The 16,819-nt window shown below is 37.5% G+C and overlaps 1 protein-coding gene across 2 annotated transcripts in view; it reads left to right on the forward strand.

The window, feature by feature from the left end:
• Window positions 1-16,819, forward strand: part of CACNB2 (calcium voltage-gated channel auxiliary subunit beta 2) — a 415,522-nt gene that overhangs the window by 203,250 nt on the left and 195,453 nt on the right. The window contains exon 1 of one of the 2 annotated variants that reach the window (XM_069086272.1): window positions 13,409-13,769. The exons of the other annotated variant lie outside the window; for it this stretch is intronic. Coding sequence (XP_068942373.1) covers window positions 13,719-13,769 — 51 coding nt within the window. The 5' untranslated portion in view covers window positions 13,409-13,718. Of the gene's footprint in view, window positions 1-13,408; window positions 13,770-16,819 lie in introns of those variants that run through there. 2 annotated transcript variants of the gene reach the window in all.

The following is a 16,819-nucleotide window of genomic DNA, read 5'->3' on the forward strand; positions in this document are numbered from 1 at the left end:
TTGACTGTCAGTTTCCTTAATTATAAAATGAAGGGGTTGGATTGGCCTCTGGAAGGTCCCACCTAACACCAAAATAATGATTCTATGATTGTCAAGATTGTCATGTGAATCGAATATAAATGCCTAAAATGAATGTTTTAGTTAATCTGCCATACCTTTTCCCCAAAGAAACCTGGTTTCTTATTTAGAATCATGGTCCAAGGCATGTTCCTTACCTTGGTCTCTACCTCTAAGAATCACAATCTATATTCTTCCCAACTGATACTTGTCTTAGTTATTAGAGTGCAACAAAAGTCAAAACAAGCTGTTGTGGTTAAAGTCAATGAAGTTGAAGAGCAGGGCAGAGTAGTCCTAGGATGCCATTGCACAATGTCAGAGAACAGGCAAGTCATTAAACCTTCCAGTGTGCCTAGGCAAGTTCTAGATGAGTTGCTGATCTACATTGGTGAAGGGATTTCTTAAATCAGGAGTACCCAAAGCTGAAATCAATATGTTTTAAGTTTTTAAACTTGGAAGGCATACACATTTTGGATAAAAATGGAAACTGTGTATTGTTTGAGGATGGATAGTCTGGGTTCAGTCTTAGAGATTTACCAATAATTACATCTCTATTTTGTGTTTGCCTCCACTCAGGGTTTCCCTTGGCAACATCTGATTTGGGCTCACTTTTAGAGCATGAGTCAGTTCATCTGCTAGTTGTCAAAACAACCAATGAGCATTTTTAATGTAAACATATTTATCCCTCAAAAAGATAAGGATGTAAATGCACTTGGACAGAAATCCTGTAACAGCAACCAAACTCTAAACATCAATAGGGGATTTCCAGTAGGTAATGTACACGGTGATTGTTGGCCCCATGGCAAATAGAGACTCTGTGCCCCTTTCTGCTGTTTTCTCTGGCTGCTTGCTGCTATTGCCAGTTCGACAGTTGCCATCTGTCTCTCTCAAATGCCACTGACATTGCCACCTGAGCTGCCACATCCTGCCATGCAGGTCTTGCTTTGGTTCCTACTGTTCCATGCCCCCATACTTGATAAGGCCTTTTTGTCCTTAAGTAGGGCCATACCATGGAAGATCTTCTCTTTCTTCCTCTCCACCATTTCTGCCCTCTTCCAAACAGCACTGGTGCTCCGTGTCTTTTCCCATGGACAAATAACATTCTAGGAAATGGTCTCCTCCAATCAATGTATGTATATTCTTCTTCAAGGAGGTTGGAGGGGAGGAGACTAAAAGCTCCTACACATGCCTTCTACAAATACATTGCCTCACGTCATCTGAAACAGTCAGAAGATCAGATTTCAATTCTGGGTCTGATTCTGCCTACTCAAATAACTGTGGACAAGTAAATTCATATCTTTGGGAAAGCTATTTCACAACTGTAAAGTTAACATAATAAGCCAGTGATAGTGGTATTCTACAGTAGTCCTTGCTAGTCTAACTAGCAGAGTTGGTGTAATGGGAATGTAAATTTAAAGATCTTCCCTGCCCCTAGGCTAAAGTGCACCTGGAGCCTGGGGTGGGAGACTTGTTTTTCAGTAGATACTTCTTGATTGGCCAGTGAGTCAATAAGGTTGTTACATTCTCTGAGCCAGGAGAAGGCTATATAAGCCCTGATGTGTAGCTTTGTTTTGGGGCTCACTTTGAGAAGTGATCTGTGATTTGATGAAACTCTGGGCTAGCCGTTGTCCAGAGCCCCCCCGGCTTTGAAAAACCCAGATGCTGAAACCCAGATGTTGATTGGGTATGGATGTAATGGTTGGACAGTTTGAAAATCTGTCTACTTGATCTGTTTCTCTGACTTGATAATTCTGTCTGTATACTTTGAAGTTCAGGGTGCTGACCTTTTTCCCCTGAACTAGGTGAATGATACATATCTGACTGATTAAAGTAAGCTTGTTAACCCATTTTGAGTTGCTTTCCTTTAACAAAGCAGATCCAAGAACCTGTGTTGGCAGCAACCCTGAGGATGCTTGGGGTGCTTGCTGCTACAGTTGGTGAGGCTGAGGCTAGTGGATTGCTTGAGTTCAGGAGTTCTGCGCCTCAGTGTGCCAAAACTGACTGAGTGTCCTATCCACACTGTCTGGCACTAATATGGTGAGCATTTCAGAGTGGAGAGCCATTAGGCTGCCTAAGGAAGGGCAAACCAGCCCAAGTTGGGAAAATAGAGAAGGTTAAAGTTTTCATGCCAATGGGTACTGATACCAGGGCTATGAGTGGCTGCTGCATTTCCAGCCTAACTAAGATAAGGACACCCAATCACAAAATAAGGTAAAATACAAAATAAAATGGGCATCCTAATTCTTGTCCAGCCTATATCACAGTGTTGTTGTAAAGAAAGGATTTTGTGTAGAATCAAAGGTTGGGAGCCAGAAGGAACTCGTTCTCATTTTATTGATGAAGAAAAAGAGAGTTTAAGTGAATTTCCCAAAATCAAACAGGTAGTAAAAATATGTAATGACGGCTAACATTTTTATAATGCTTTTGAGTGCATTAAGGTTGGCTATTCGCCTTACATACATTATTTCATTTGACCTGGTCAACAGGCCTGTGAAGTAGATACTGTAAGTATTCTTCCCATTCAATGGATGAGTAAACTAGGGTTATAAAATTAGAAAGTTAGACTGGGCAATCTCTGTTTTCCTTCAGTTCTAAAATGTCCTTTTATTCCACAATTTGATTAAAAGTCTTTTGAACCTAATTATCCACCTCCTCCTTCATCATAATAGATACCAGGTATGATTCTCAAAGGGCAGTAAGGTTCTTTCACTTTAGAATTAAATTCTAAAAAGAAAGCTTAATAATTCAAGACAGTTCACACAACACCTATATCAGAGAGTTCTACTGATAATAACCTACATGAGAATGAGTGCCAGCAAGGTCAGTTAAAACAAAAAAGTCAGAATCGAATGCTAGAGGCAGAATAGAGGATTGACTAACAGATTTTCATTTTATTCAAACCAAATTCATTTAATTCTAATTAAAATTTCCGGCCATTTTCTCTACTTATTCATTGATTTGCTTCCAAATATGTACATAGACTTTTCTGTTTACACACTGTACGTGACTTGCTACATTTGTTCCCTGTATCTACAGTCTATCAAATTATTTAAGCTTGAAATACCTAGTATGATTTCTATCATTTAATTATGGCTATAGCCACATGGTAGATGCTTATGCTGTATTGCAAGCTGACATAAATATACACTTGGCCCTTTTCACTTGCTGCTGTTGTTAATTAATCTCTGCGTGAGAGGCTTGTAATGTAATGAATTACACTTTTTTTTAAGTCCACTCACAGTAAAATGTTAAAAAAAATCTAGTAATTAAATGCTTCCTAATTCTCAACTACAAACCTTGTAGGTCAGTTATAAAGACTTGTTTACCTTTCTGTCTGATACTTATGGCTTGTTGGAAGGGATGTCCTATTTATCACCAGTGCCAAAAATACTTTAGTATCTTCAGAAGCCTATTTTTTTTTAGACAGGGTAGACATGATTCATCCTTTGCTTTCTGAAGCATATAAAACTAAGGACTTTTTATTGATTTTACTGTATATGGAATTTCTGGATGTACCATGAACAAACAGTACTCTCATTCCTATTTAAAAAAAAATCCTCTTCAACTTCATGTTGGCAGGGACTGTGACTTTGACTTATATCTCCCACAATGCAATGCTTATAGTGGATACTTCACAATTATTTGCTGATCAGGATATTTTACCATCTCAAAGCTTTCCTTAAGAGACATATATTTTCCCAAGAAATTCTTCTCCCATTCTCAGAGAGCACTGAGTATCTATGTCAACAGGAATTTGCTTCATGCCCACCCTCAGAAGACACATATCCGATATCAGGAAGCCAATGGCAACAGCCAAGTGAACAAGCAAATCAATAGAGTAGGGACTTAGCAGAGAAGCATTTTGTGTTCCTGATGCAATGGACCATCCCAGATCACTAAGCAATATTCACATGATGTTGGCAAAGAATTATTGGCTGCAAATGATCCTATTTTCTACATTGAGATGTGAAAGACAAATATCCTGAAGAGAGTTCACATGAGGTTGGCTGGTTTGAAGAATGTGTAAAATGTAATAAATGTAAGTATAGGAATTTCTTCCCTAAATATGGACACACACACACACACACACACACACACACACACACACAAACTAAAACCTTTTTTAAAAAAAGTAAGTTGAGGAAGGCACTTGAGCATAAAGAACAGAAAGGGTAAAGGAAAGGACTTCCTGAAATGGTTTCATTTTGAAAGATGATAAGGATTATCAAAAGGGGCTCCATTCTAGGCATGGGGCATGGCTTTTGCAATTATACGTAGACAAAAGGGAGAATGTCAAGTTTGGGAAATAGTTCAAGTTGACAGGAAGGTAAAATGTATGAATGGGAATAATATGAAATATAGCCAAATAGGTAAATTAGAGCCAGATTGTGGGTGACTTTAAGTTCCACAATCAAGAGTTTGTACTTTATCTCAGAGGTAATAAGGAGCCATTGGTTGTTTTTGAGCAGGGGAATAACTTGGGCCGTTCTTTGCCTTGAGGTTTCAGTAGCAGGGAGACAAAGGGATTGGTAAAGGAAAAAAGTGGAAGCAGGGGAGATTAATTAGGAAGCTCTTAACCTCAGAGGTAATGAGGATATTATATCAAGAGTAATGGGCATGTAAGTGGAGAGGAGAAGGAAGAGGGAAATGTGGCAGGATCGCTATTCACTAACAATAGTAATCATTGCAAAAGGTTGAAACATAAAACATATATATTCAATCAAGCATGTATTTTTAAAAGCAAAATTTAACCCTCATAGAGGTAGACATAATTTATTCACTGCAAAAAGAGATAAATATCTGTTTTATGAAAGTTTTAATTCTGGGATAGTCCTTTCTAATTTCTTATGTTGTAAAAAGTTTATAGGATCTCATTCAATATATTTCACATGAAAGAAACAGTGTGGTTTAGTAGGAAGAACCCTGGATTTGGCATTAGAAGACTTGGATTTCCTAGTTCCCAGTTATGTTACCTTAGATAAGCCATTTACCTTTTATAGATTTTCTCATCTATAAAACAAGAATAATAATACCTATATTTATACTATCCACAATTCCTATAATATTCATACTCACAATATTTATACTACCTATATTTATAATGCTGATATTTATACTATCTGTAATTCCTATAATACTTGTGCCTATAATATTTATACTATCTATAATTATAATATTGATGATATATTGTCTATAAATTCTATAATTTTAATAATGCCTATAGTATTTATACTACCTATAATATTTAGAATACTGATACTTATACTATTTATAAATCCTATAATATTTAGAATGCCTACAGTATTTATACTATTTATAATTTTTATAATATTGATGTTTATACTACCTTTAAGTCCTTTAATATTTAGAATACTTATAGCATTTATACTACCTATAATATTGATAATGTTTATATGAGTTTTAATTCTGATAATATACCTATGGTATTTATGCTACCTATAATATTTATAATAATGATGTGTATAATTCCTATAATATTTATACCTATAGTATTTGTACGACCTATAATATTTATAATACTGGTATTTATGCTATTTATAATTTTGATAATTTTTATAATGCCTATAGTATTTATACTACCAAAAATATTTATACTACCTCTAATCCTATAGTGTTTAGTAGGCTTATTGTGAAGATCAGTAATAAAAAGTTTGCCCAATGTCTTGTAAGCAATAAAATACTAACAAAAGTCAGTGATTGGAATCATTCAACCATTGTCAGGAGGACTGGTTTTCCAGCTTGCCACAGTCCCCAGCTAAGGTTGGGGTGAAGGGAATGGAGTTGGATAACTTGTCTAAAGTGTTTTTAGTGGCAATAGGAGTTTGAAATTAATATACACCCTTTGCTGAAAGAAAAAAGCATTCATCTCCAAGTAGATTCCTGTCCCATAAATCAGAAAATACAGCAAAAAGATGACATCTATCCATATCTCTGAGTTATTTAATTATAACAAGTGAATGTTATTCTTATTCATATGAATTCACTGTCCTTTTATAACATATCATCCTGGCACACTTAAAATGTGCTCTGTAATACAATAATATGAATGTAGGAGCAGTCCTTTATAGAGAAAAGGACAAGAAGCTTGACCAGATTTTGTTTTAAGGATACATGTTTGATACTCTCATTTATAAGCAAGGCAGCATGGAACAGGGAGTAGAGCATCAATTAGGCCACTGAGTGGCACAGTAGAGGAGGGTTGAGCCTGGAGTCCAGTTAGCAATGTGTCTGGCACATTGATGCTAGCACTTAGACACACATGTGTAGATACTCAATAAATCCTTGTTTTGTCTCTTCCTTTCATTGCATGGAGTCAGGAGGGCTTGAGTTTGTATCCTGGGTCATGTGCATGATAGCTCTATGACCCTAGGTAAGTCATTAAACCTTTCTCAGCCACAGTTTCTTTATCGTCTGTAAAATGGGGATCATAGGATAGTAGTAAGATAAGTAAAGTGCCTTGCAAACCCTGAGTTACTGTAGAAGTGTTAGCAATTGCTATGGTTTTTGATGTAATTCTCATTTTTTTCTATGGTTCTGGGGCAAGTAACTGCTATCCAACTATTATTTCTCTATATTCTTTTTAATTGGATAAAATAATTGTGTAGTTAAATAAAAGTAATAGGATGTAAGCTTGTTGTCTGTGGGCTCAACAAAAGCATGTTTGGTATATTTCCAGTAGGAGTCAGGCCCAGTATTTGCAAATGGTGTTCTGGAAAAAAAATAACTGATCTCAGCATGAAACAAATAAAGGAAGTTTAAGGCACACTTTTAAGTTTGATTTGTAAGGGGCAGCCAGGTTGTTCAGTGAGTAAGAGCACCGGCTCCAGTGTCGGGATGACCTGCAGATCGAATCCGGGCTCCGACAGCACCACACCCAGAAATAACTGGCCGTGTAACCTTGAGCAAGTTACTTAACCCCAATTGCTCATAAAAAAAAAAGTTTGATTTGTAGTAACATTTTCTCCATCACATCTTTAAGTCTAGAAAATCAACAAAAGAATAAATCAAACCCTGATTTGTAGCTTTTGTTAGAATCTAATGTGTGAATCTAATAACTCACACTGACAATAATAATTGACCCAAGAACTGGTTTGAGCTGGTGTTTCTCAGGGACCACCTCATCCTGATCCCATGTGATTTTGATCTCGCCCAAGTCTCAGTATTTTGAAAGCTTTTTATTCCATGTATCTCAGAGATGATTGGTATTGGAATGGCAACATCTTTTAAAATGTCGTTCTTAAGTTATTGTGAATCAATGTTATGGCCAGGAGATTATCACCAAGAGTTTGGGCCACGTAATGCTAGGGTATGAGGACAGTTTTTTTGGTTGAATTCTCTAAGATATGTTAAGGAGACTTTATTTGTAAAGTGAGGATTTGTGACCGCTTGTCCATAAAAAGATATCAAATTTTTGATGCACAGTTACAGTTCCCAGGTAGTGTCTTAGTAGGTATTCAGCAGATACTAAATTTTTACAGCTTGATGCTGCACTTGTCACCATTGTTCTCTGAGATCTACTTTTTTTTTCTTTTTGGAGGGGGGAATGCAGGGCAATTGGGGTTAATTTATTTGCCCAAGGTCACACGTCTCGTAAGTGTTAAATATCTGAGGGCAGATTTGAACTCAGGTCCTCCTGACTCCAGGGCTGGTGCTGTACTCACTTCGCCACTTAGCCACCCTCCATAATCTTCTTTTATCAGAGAGATTGGGCTCCTTTAAGATAACTCTTCTGTAATTTCTTGAAGTGATTACCTGATACTGAACTGCCATCATAAACTCTTTTTACACAAAGAAAACCGCATGTCTTAAATGTGTCACTTCTTTGGCAACATATTCTTGGCTGACTTTATGTGGATGTTGCCCATAAAGGGCTTTTTTATTCTATTCTTGCATCTTAGTTGCTCCATAAGCTCCATACAACAGTAGATCATTTGCAATCACATTCAATGAATTCAATAGCATTACTATTATCATTAATACTATTATTACTAGCTATGTGGGCAACTAGGTGGCGCCATAGTGCACAGAGGGCTAGACCTGGAGTCAGAAAGACCTGAGTTAAAATTTGGCCTCAAACACTTAATGGCTGTATGATTCTGGTACCCTCTTTGCCTCAGTTTCCTCATTTGTAAAACAAGCTGGAAGTCCTAGACAGTCGTCATCTCCTCTCCAGGGTGATTTATAAAATCATGGACAAATTCAGCAGGAAATGATTCTGCTTAAAAATTGGAATCCAAATTGTAAGAGAATTTAATAATAGGGCTGAGGCTCAGATATTGCTTTGTTCTTTTCCCACAGCTTTCTCAATCAATAGTCAAGCATTCTATTCACTTTTTTTAAAGCAAGCATTTATAATTAGTTATCACTGACAGTGTAACTTGTTTTGCAGAAAGAAAATTTGATTTTGAAAACCGAGTGTGTGTGTGTGTGTGTGTGTGTGACAGAGAGAGAAGGAGAGAGAACATTTCACATCTTCCCCAGCTATTGTATGTAATCATGTAACCCTTACAAAGGTTGTTTCCTCATTTCCACCTCAGAAAAAATAGAATTTGGCTGTTATCAAAAGCACACGTGGGTTTTTGTGTGTCTTTTTCTTTGTTATTATGATCCATAAGCTGGCTGGCAGCAGCCATAAATATTCATGCTTGCATACAACATCCCCTTGTTTAATGAGTGGTGGAGCCATGGGTGATATTAGCTCTGAAAGCAGGTGGGGTCAAGGGGGCCTTTTCACATGGCCCATGCTAGTTTCCTAAATAGGATGAATTTCAGTAAGACCTGTAAGGTCATTGGGGACTTCTGGCAAAATAACACACTTATTCCAGAGCCATAACCCCTAAAGCACAGGACCAAGAGCTGACTCATCTATTTTAAGAGAGTCACCTAATAGAAAGTAGCTTCTGAGTGTACCTTCATTGTACATTGTAGCGCCTTCTGTTTGTATGAACAGTAACTGTTTGGTGCTCAGAGAGCAACAGGAAAAAAGCCATCCTTCCTATAGACAGCCTGGGACAGTATTTAGAGTGATGACTTTGGAATCAAAAGATCTGGGTTCAAATTCTAGTGACATTGGGCAAGTCTCACCTAATATCTCTAGACCCCTAAGAGCTCTGCTACATCTCAGTCTATGATTCATTTATCTTAAGGTCCCAGGTTAAAGGTATAAAAAAAATCAATAAACATTTTTTGAAAAATAAGGTCATGGGAAGGGGGGGCGGGGCAGAGTCAAGATAGTGGAGTTAGAAACAGGACTTCCCGGGGGCTCCAGCTTCCTTCTCCTCCAATTCATGCAAAAGGTGACTCTGAAGAAACTTTGGAGCTACAGAACCCACCAAATGACACAGAGAAGCTAACCTCTCACTGAGGACAGCCCAGCAGGCCGGCAGGAAGTGGCCAGCGCAGTGCTCTGGGAGCTATGCCCAGCCCCTTGCCAGCCTCAGGGCAGACCTGATCCAGGAGTTATAATGTAAAAATTATTGGACTATCTGAAAGCCATGATCAAAAAAAGAACCTAGAAATTATCCTTCAAGAAATCCTCAAGGAAAATTGCCCTGGTGTTTTAGAACCAGAGGGCAAAATAGAGGTTGAAAGAATCCACCAATCACCTCCTGAAAAAGATCCCAAAAAGAAAACTCCTAGGAATATTATAGCCAGGTTCTGGAATTCCCAGATCAAGGAGAAAATATTACAAGCAGACAGGAAGAAGCAATTTGAATACTGTGGAAACACAATCAGGATAACACAGGATCTGGCAGCTTCCACATTGAGGGATCGAAGGGCTTAGAATATGATATTCTAGAGGTCAAAGGAGCTGGAATTAAAACCAAGAATCACCTACCCAACAAAACTGAGTATCATGTTTCAGGAGAAAATATGGTCATTCAGTGCAATAGAGGACTTTCAAGCATTCTTGCTGAAAAAACCAGAGTTGAATAGAACATTTGACATTCAGATACAAGAAGAGAAGCATGAGAAGGTAAACAGGGAAAAGAAATCATAAGGAACTTATCACAGTTGAACTATTTACATCCCTACATGGAAAAACGATAATTGTAACTGAAGAAACTTTTCTCAGTATGAGAATAGTTGAAGGGAATAGATATGTATGTGTGTATATACATACATACATACATATACATATATGTCTATATAGGAGGGTATATGGGTGTATGAATACATGTGTGAATGTGTGTATATATGTTTACAGGTATACATAGATAGAGGGCACAGGACCAATTGAATAGGAAGGGTTGATACTTAAAAGGTGAAATTAAAAGGTGAGAGAGGAATATAATGAGAGGAGATGGGGAGAGACAGAATGGGGTAAACTATCTCATATAGAAGAGGCAACGGAAAATGGTTACAATGGAGGGGAAGAATAGGAAGGCAAAAGGGAATGGGTCAACCTTATTCTCATTGAATTTGGCTTAGGGAGGGAATGACATACACACTAAATAGGGTATCTCACCCAACAGGAGAGTAGGGGGGAAGGGGATGAGAGGAGGGATGATTGAAGAGAAGGTAGGCTGGGGGGAGGGAAGTTGGAAGCACCCACTTTTGAAAAGGGACAAAGAGAATAGAAAAGTGGGAGGTGAGAGAGGAGGGAGGGAAATATAGTCATTTACAATTTATCCACTATGGAAATGTTTTGCATAGCTACATATGTACAACCTATACTGAATTGCTTATCTTTCCAGTAAGGGTGGGTGACAAGGGAAGAAGGGAATGAATCTGGAATTCAAAGTTTTAAAATCAAATGTTTATATATATATATATATAAAGTCTGAGGGGATATGGGAGAAGATATGGGAGAGAGCAGATTGGAGGAGGGGATATCCAGTGGGATCGCTATTTTGGGATGGTGGGTAGGGGGAAAAAACAGGGAGAAAATTTGTAACTCAGAATCTTGAAGAAATGAATGATGTAAACTAGAAGTTAATAAAGCATTTGATTTTTTAAAAATAAGGTCATAGAGTGAAATGAACAAAACCAAGAGAATATTGTATACAGTAATAGCAATATTTTTGAAGAACTACTTTAAGTGAGTTATTCTGACTATTATTAATGGCCAAATTAACTATAAAAACATGTGAAGAAAGACACTATCTACATCCAGAGAAAGAACTGATAAAGAGAAGTATGCATAGAATAATTTTACATATATATATACATATATATGTACACATATAAAAATACTTATTTGTGTCTAATGGTAGTCATCTCTAGGGTGAGTGGGGGGAGGAAGGTAGGGAAGAAAAAAAGGAATTTACACAATAATTTTGTTGTCTGTTTGAAAGGACTAGTAAGTTGTGCATAGTAGATTTGCAGTGTCATGTGCAATGATCTTTTTTATTGTACTATGTTATGGAAATGCTTGTTTTATTCCATAAATTAAATTTTTTTTAAATGTAGTGTTAACAAAAAAAGAGAAATAAGACCATAGGGAATGGAAGAGGTGTGACCCAATTTGAAAAGAACAGGTATATCTTGATTTTTTAAAAAGAGAGAAGAGAATAGAATCTGCAAACTAGAAGCAGTCTTCATTGGTAGAGGGAAATTTCCTCTCCCAAGAGGTCTCCCTGTCATTGAATTAACAGGTCTGGTACCTATCCCTATCCTTTGTGAATATTAAGGAAAGGAAACAGTGACCCAAAGAACTATGACTTTTTTCAAGAAGAGCTCATTATTCTAAAAGTGAGGCATAGCTCTCCAAGTCTTGATTTTTACCAACAAGGAGTAATGGACTGGAAGAACTACAAGGAAACAAAATAAAATTCATGACTGAGGCATCTTGGTGGGGTAGTGACTGGAGGACTAGATCTAGAATCAAGAAGACCTGAATTCAAATCCAGCCTCAGACACTTCCTAGCTGTGTGACCCTGGGCAAGTCACTTAAGTCTTCCTCAATTTCCTCATTTCTAAAAATGGGGATCACCTACCTCACAACTTTATTGTGAGCTTTATCAAATGAATGTTGTGCAAACCTTATGTAAAGTTATTATTATAGAAAGGAAATCAATGTCTGACATGCACTCTAGCTTTGGAGAAATCAAAATTCAAAGGGTTTAGAGCAGAGTTGGGGAACTGGCAGTCTTTGTTCTGTGAAGTTTGTATTCAGTCAAAGGGCCACACTTGAGGACCTAAAGAGCTACATATGGCCTCAAGGCCACAGGTGCCTCACCCTTCGTTTACAAAAAGAAAAAGTACAATCACATGGAATCCAATTCTTCATGGAAGACAGCCTAGGAGAGATGGGAATCTGTATTCTGCAGACATAAAGTACAATTCTCATGAGGAAGAGGAGAGGTACCTAAAAAAATTGTTGTGAATTCAGAGATGATTCATCATCATTCTGAAAGATGAAAGTACAGGTAACTTTGGATGAATGTATAAAAGATTGAAGATTTTTTCTTGAAAGAGTAGCACCCACATGTATATATAGCACCCTGTTGCAAGGGTGTTGAATCTCCAAAGTAAGCTAGAGCTGCCCAATGATGCTAAAAATGGAAAGAAAAAAAAAGATTGAGTGTTTTGAGGAGGAAGAGGTTTTTAAAGTTGATGGGGGTAAAAGGAGTTTTTTTTTTTTTTAAGGGCTGAATTACCACCAGAAGTGAATAGGATTGTGAGAGAGGACATTGAGTTGCTAAACTGTGATCTAACTTTGTTATCCTTTTGAAGGCTTTTTTATAGAATAAAAGGGTTAGTAGGAAGTAGAAGTCAAAGATTAGGAGGCAGATAACAATCTCAGGGAAGACCCCCAAATACCTCAGGATTGGGCTGGGCCAACCAAGTATGGCGGCCAGTAGGAAGAAAGGGGACTTGAACACCTTGAGGCTGCTTCCAAGGGAGGGTGACCATCTTGGAGCTTACCTCAGCTCTAGGTCTCCAAAGAAGGAAACTTCTTAAGTGTCCCCTTTTAATGAAAGTTGATTGCTAAGTAAGAACCATGTTCAGTCATTTCTGAACTCTTGAAGGACAAGTGCCCCCTCAAATATCAGTGACCTACAGGGAAGGTCTATGGCCCCACCCTAGGTATGTCTCTGATGTGGGGGAGAAAGCTAAGGTTTTTGTTTACTAGGTAAAGGGATGAGTGGAAGGAGGTTTTTTTTTTCCTCCAAGACTGAGAAATGATCTTTCCCTTTGATTCCAGAATATATTTCAGGACAGTAGTCGACTTGAATCAAACCAGCTTATTTTTTGAGTTCAAGTTATTGTGTGTTTGAGAGACTATCACTCCCCAGGATTCTGGCTTGCTCCTGCTTGGAGGCAGGCAGCTGATATTAATGAAATGCCCCCCTCTGCTTTGACAAGTCTGCAGCTCTTCCCCCTCCTCCAGCTGACGTCATTCAAAATTGAGAGGAGCCCTCCCACTCTGGGTTTCTTAATTGAGTGTGATGGACTTCTCCGCTCTGCTGAGGCCATTCTGGAGTAGAGAAAAAAGCAGTTTGAAAAAGTACAACCTGAGAACTTTATAGCGACATACTAGCTAATGCTGTATACCCCAAGCCAAGAAGGAGAAGGAAACCAGTTGATATGTTGTTCCGACAAACAAGTCTGCTTGCTTTTAGGTTTCACTGAGTTTTCGTTCCTGTGAGAACTATTCCTGCTGGAGTGGCTGGCCCACTTGGAACTAGTCTGGTATGCTTGACAGACGCCTGCTGTCTCCTCAAACTAAGTGCATTATTCCTGGGGTAAGCATATGGTAAAGGAGTTCAGGCCAGATGCCCAGTGTGGTCAAGAGAGGAAAAAAAGGGATAGTGCAGACTTACTAACAAACTTAAGTTAATTGAATTTTACTTTTCTTGCTTTTCAGTGTCTTTCATATCTTGCCAGAGAAACTGTGGATCACGTTAACCGATTTGTATCTTGGGCTCTAGTCCTCGTTTTTAAAGCTGTTAATGTTAAGTCAGGTACATTGTTGGATCATGGGTGGGTGATGTGTGTGTGTTTGTTCACTGTGGAAAGTGGAAATCGTTCTTACACTCACTACAAAAGATAACTTAGACTACGTTGAATCCGGGCTGACAGAACATCTGAGCGAGCACTTTTGTGTCTGGGGCCTTTTAATATAATCAACATGGTTCTTGCTTCCTGCATGTTGCTGCATAATGAGATTTGGTCGTTGTTTGCCACTTCTAAACCCTGAATCCACGATCGACATCATGCAATTAGGCTGTAATGAAAGGCAAATGTATTGTTAAGGACCAGGAAGTACAGGATATCCCTGTATAAACCTAAAAAAATAGTGGGGTCTTAGGGACTCAGTTTCCACTTATTTATAAAAGTACCACAACTTTTCCACTTGTGGGTAGGACAAGCTTCACGACAGGTTATAACTTCTGAATATAACATTAAAACAGAGCATTGAATCCTAAGATTTTAAATCTCCATGAATATTTATGAAATGCTCTCTAGGCAAGGGAACTTGATTTTTAAAAAATTCTTTATTAGATACCTGTTTTAAAATACTTTTCTAGCTACATACAGTGTGTCTCCAAAGGGTTAGTGTAATTTTAAGCTTTAACAACTTACAAGTGCCCTAAGAGTTTGGGGACATCCTATATGTTACTTTCTACTGTTCCAAGACACTCCACTTTTTTGAAAGAAAAATACTTCTTGAGAATGTTGAGAAATATTTCTTTATGCTTTTGATTCCATCTATGTTATCTTTTCTGAAACTGCAGGTATAATCAATGTGTCTGACTAATTTCTTACCATTTTTATGCGTCACTGACCATTTGGATGATAGTTTATTGGGTGACTGACTTTTATAAATGTGTGAATTGAATATTTAATGGAAACAATTTAGTATTTGGCTCTCCATGCCAGTGACCATTAACATTTATTCTCAAAACTATCATTATTTGTTTTCTCTAAGCTCTGATTTACCTTCTAAGGACTCTCTCCCTCTAATAAGTCTTGAGGACCTTATCATTTTCTGGGGTGTTTGCAAAAAGCAGTAGATGCTTCCCAGAGGTTTCAGATATTTCCCAAATAAATATGATCCAAGGTAGAGTGTGATTGAGGCCCCAAACTTCCCAAATGAGGCAAGCTTTCAGTAACACACGGCTGTTTCAATTGTTATCATAAACCATTTCACCCCTACTCCTAAAAAAATTAAAAAAAAATACCACTTTGCCAAGTTTCTAAGACTGTTGGCTTCAGAATGGCTGCATTTTCCTGGGAGGTGGGCGGGAGGAAAATTGACAAAAACAGGATTCTCCAACGAAAAGGAAAGGGAATCCAACTTTGTGAATTATCTGGAACTTCCTAACAGCATAAGACATACGTGGATTTACACTCGATATTTATAACTAGAATGTGAATTTTTTGAGGTAAACAAGTAAAACTAATTTATGACTAATTCACCAGAATAATACATCATTCTGATAGAATCAACTGATATTTTAAGTTGGCCTTTTGACTTGGACAAACTCATTCTTTTGATGATTTCTTTTCTATTTTGAAAGTATTTTTGCATATCTGAATACGTTTAACTTAACAGCAGTGTAAGGAACCTCTGGGACAGAGCTAAGTCATGAGACTAATAGATTCCTACCAATGATAAGAAGCCTTCTCAAAGTACAAAGAAAACTCTGAATCATTCATGAAAATAATTGTTTTCTCACTTTGCCCAACAATTAAAATAAAAACAATAAATTAAAATAGAACTTAAATAAAACTTAATTAAATATTGATTCTGTTAACCTAACCACTCATTCATCAAATATTTAAGCAGCCCCTGCTGTGTACTAGATGTTTGGCATTAAAAGATAAAAATCATAATCTCTCACCTCAAGGAGCTTTTGTTCTAATAAAAGGGATAAGCCCTTTATGTGAATAAGTATGATATGGGGTAGAATGTGATTTAGGGCAAAGAAGAGCTATAAAAGTGTGATAAGAAATTGGCAGATAAAGATCACTCTGAGCTGAGGGAATGAGGAAGGAGGTGTGCCTACACTGGGTCTTAAAGGAACGAGGATTAAAATTAGTCTAAAATACATCAGGAGTATATTCTAGGTTTATGAAGTAGCCTGTGTAAATGTATGGAGGCAGAAGGGGGCAGAATGAGATCAGGAAATAAAAGAGTAGCCTGGTTTGACTGGAACATAAAGTGTGTAAAGGGAATTGGGAAAAGTAGGTTGAAATCAGATAGATGAAAACCTTAAATACTGAGCTAAAAGTATTTTACCCTAATGGTAATGGGGAGTCATGAAGGGTTTATGAGGTAGAACATGATATGACCAGATCTGTGCATTAGTAAGATTATTTTGGCAACTTTGCAAAGGGTATATTAGATAACAGTGATACTAAAGGCAGCTGGGAAGCAATTATTCTAATCCAGGTGAGAAGTAATGAGAACCACAGCTAGGGTTTACAGTAGTATGACCTGAGAAGAGGGGACAAGTTGAAAGAACAGGAATATATGGGGGAGGAGGAAGAGAGTTGGAATTAATGAGAACATCAAAAAGTTGAGGCCTAGTGATTTGGGAGGATGGTGATTCCATCGATTGAAAGAGGAAAGTTGGGAGGAAGAACAGTCTTTGCATGTCAATCAGTCAGTCAACAAAAATTGAACACCTACTATGTGCAAGGTTGCAGTGTACCATTTATCCAATCTTGCCATAATTTCGTAGTAAAATCTCTCCTTTATATGTAGGGGAATGTTATCGACATTCATTATATTAAACATATCAAAACATTTCAAAATATAAAAATGCAAAAGAAAAAAGCTTTTATA

The sequence above is a fragment of the Petaurus breviceps genome, unplaced genomic scaffold (assembly GCF_028583685.1).
Source record: "Petaurus breviceps papuanus isolate PSGF00001 unplaced genomic scaffold, PetGlider_PUasm1.0 178, whole genome shotgun sequence".
In the NCBI taxonomy this organism is placed as follows: Eukaryota; Metazoa; Chordata; class Mammalia; order Diprotodontia; family Petauridae; genus Petaurus; species Petaurus breviceps.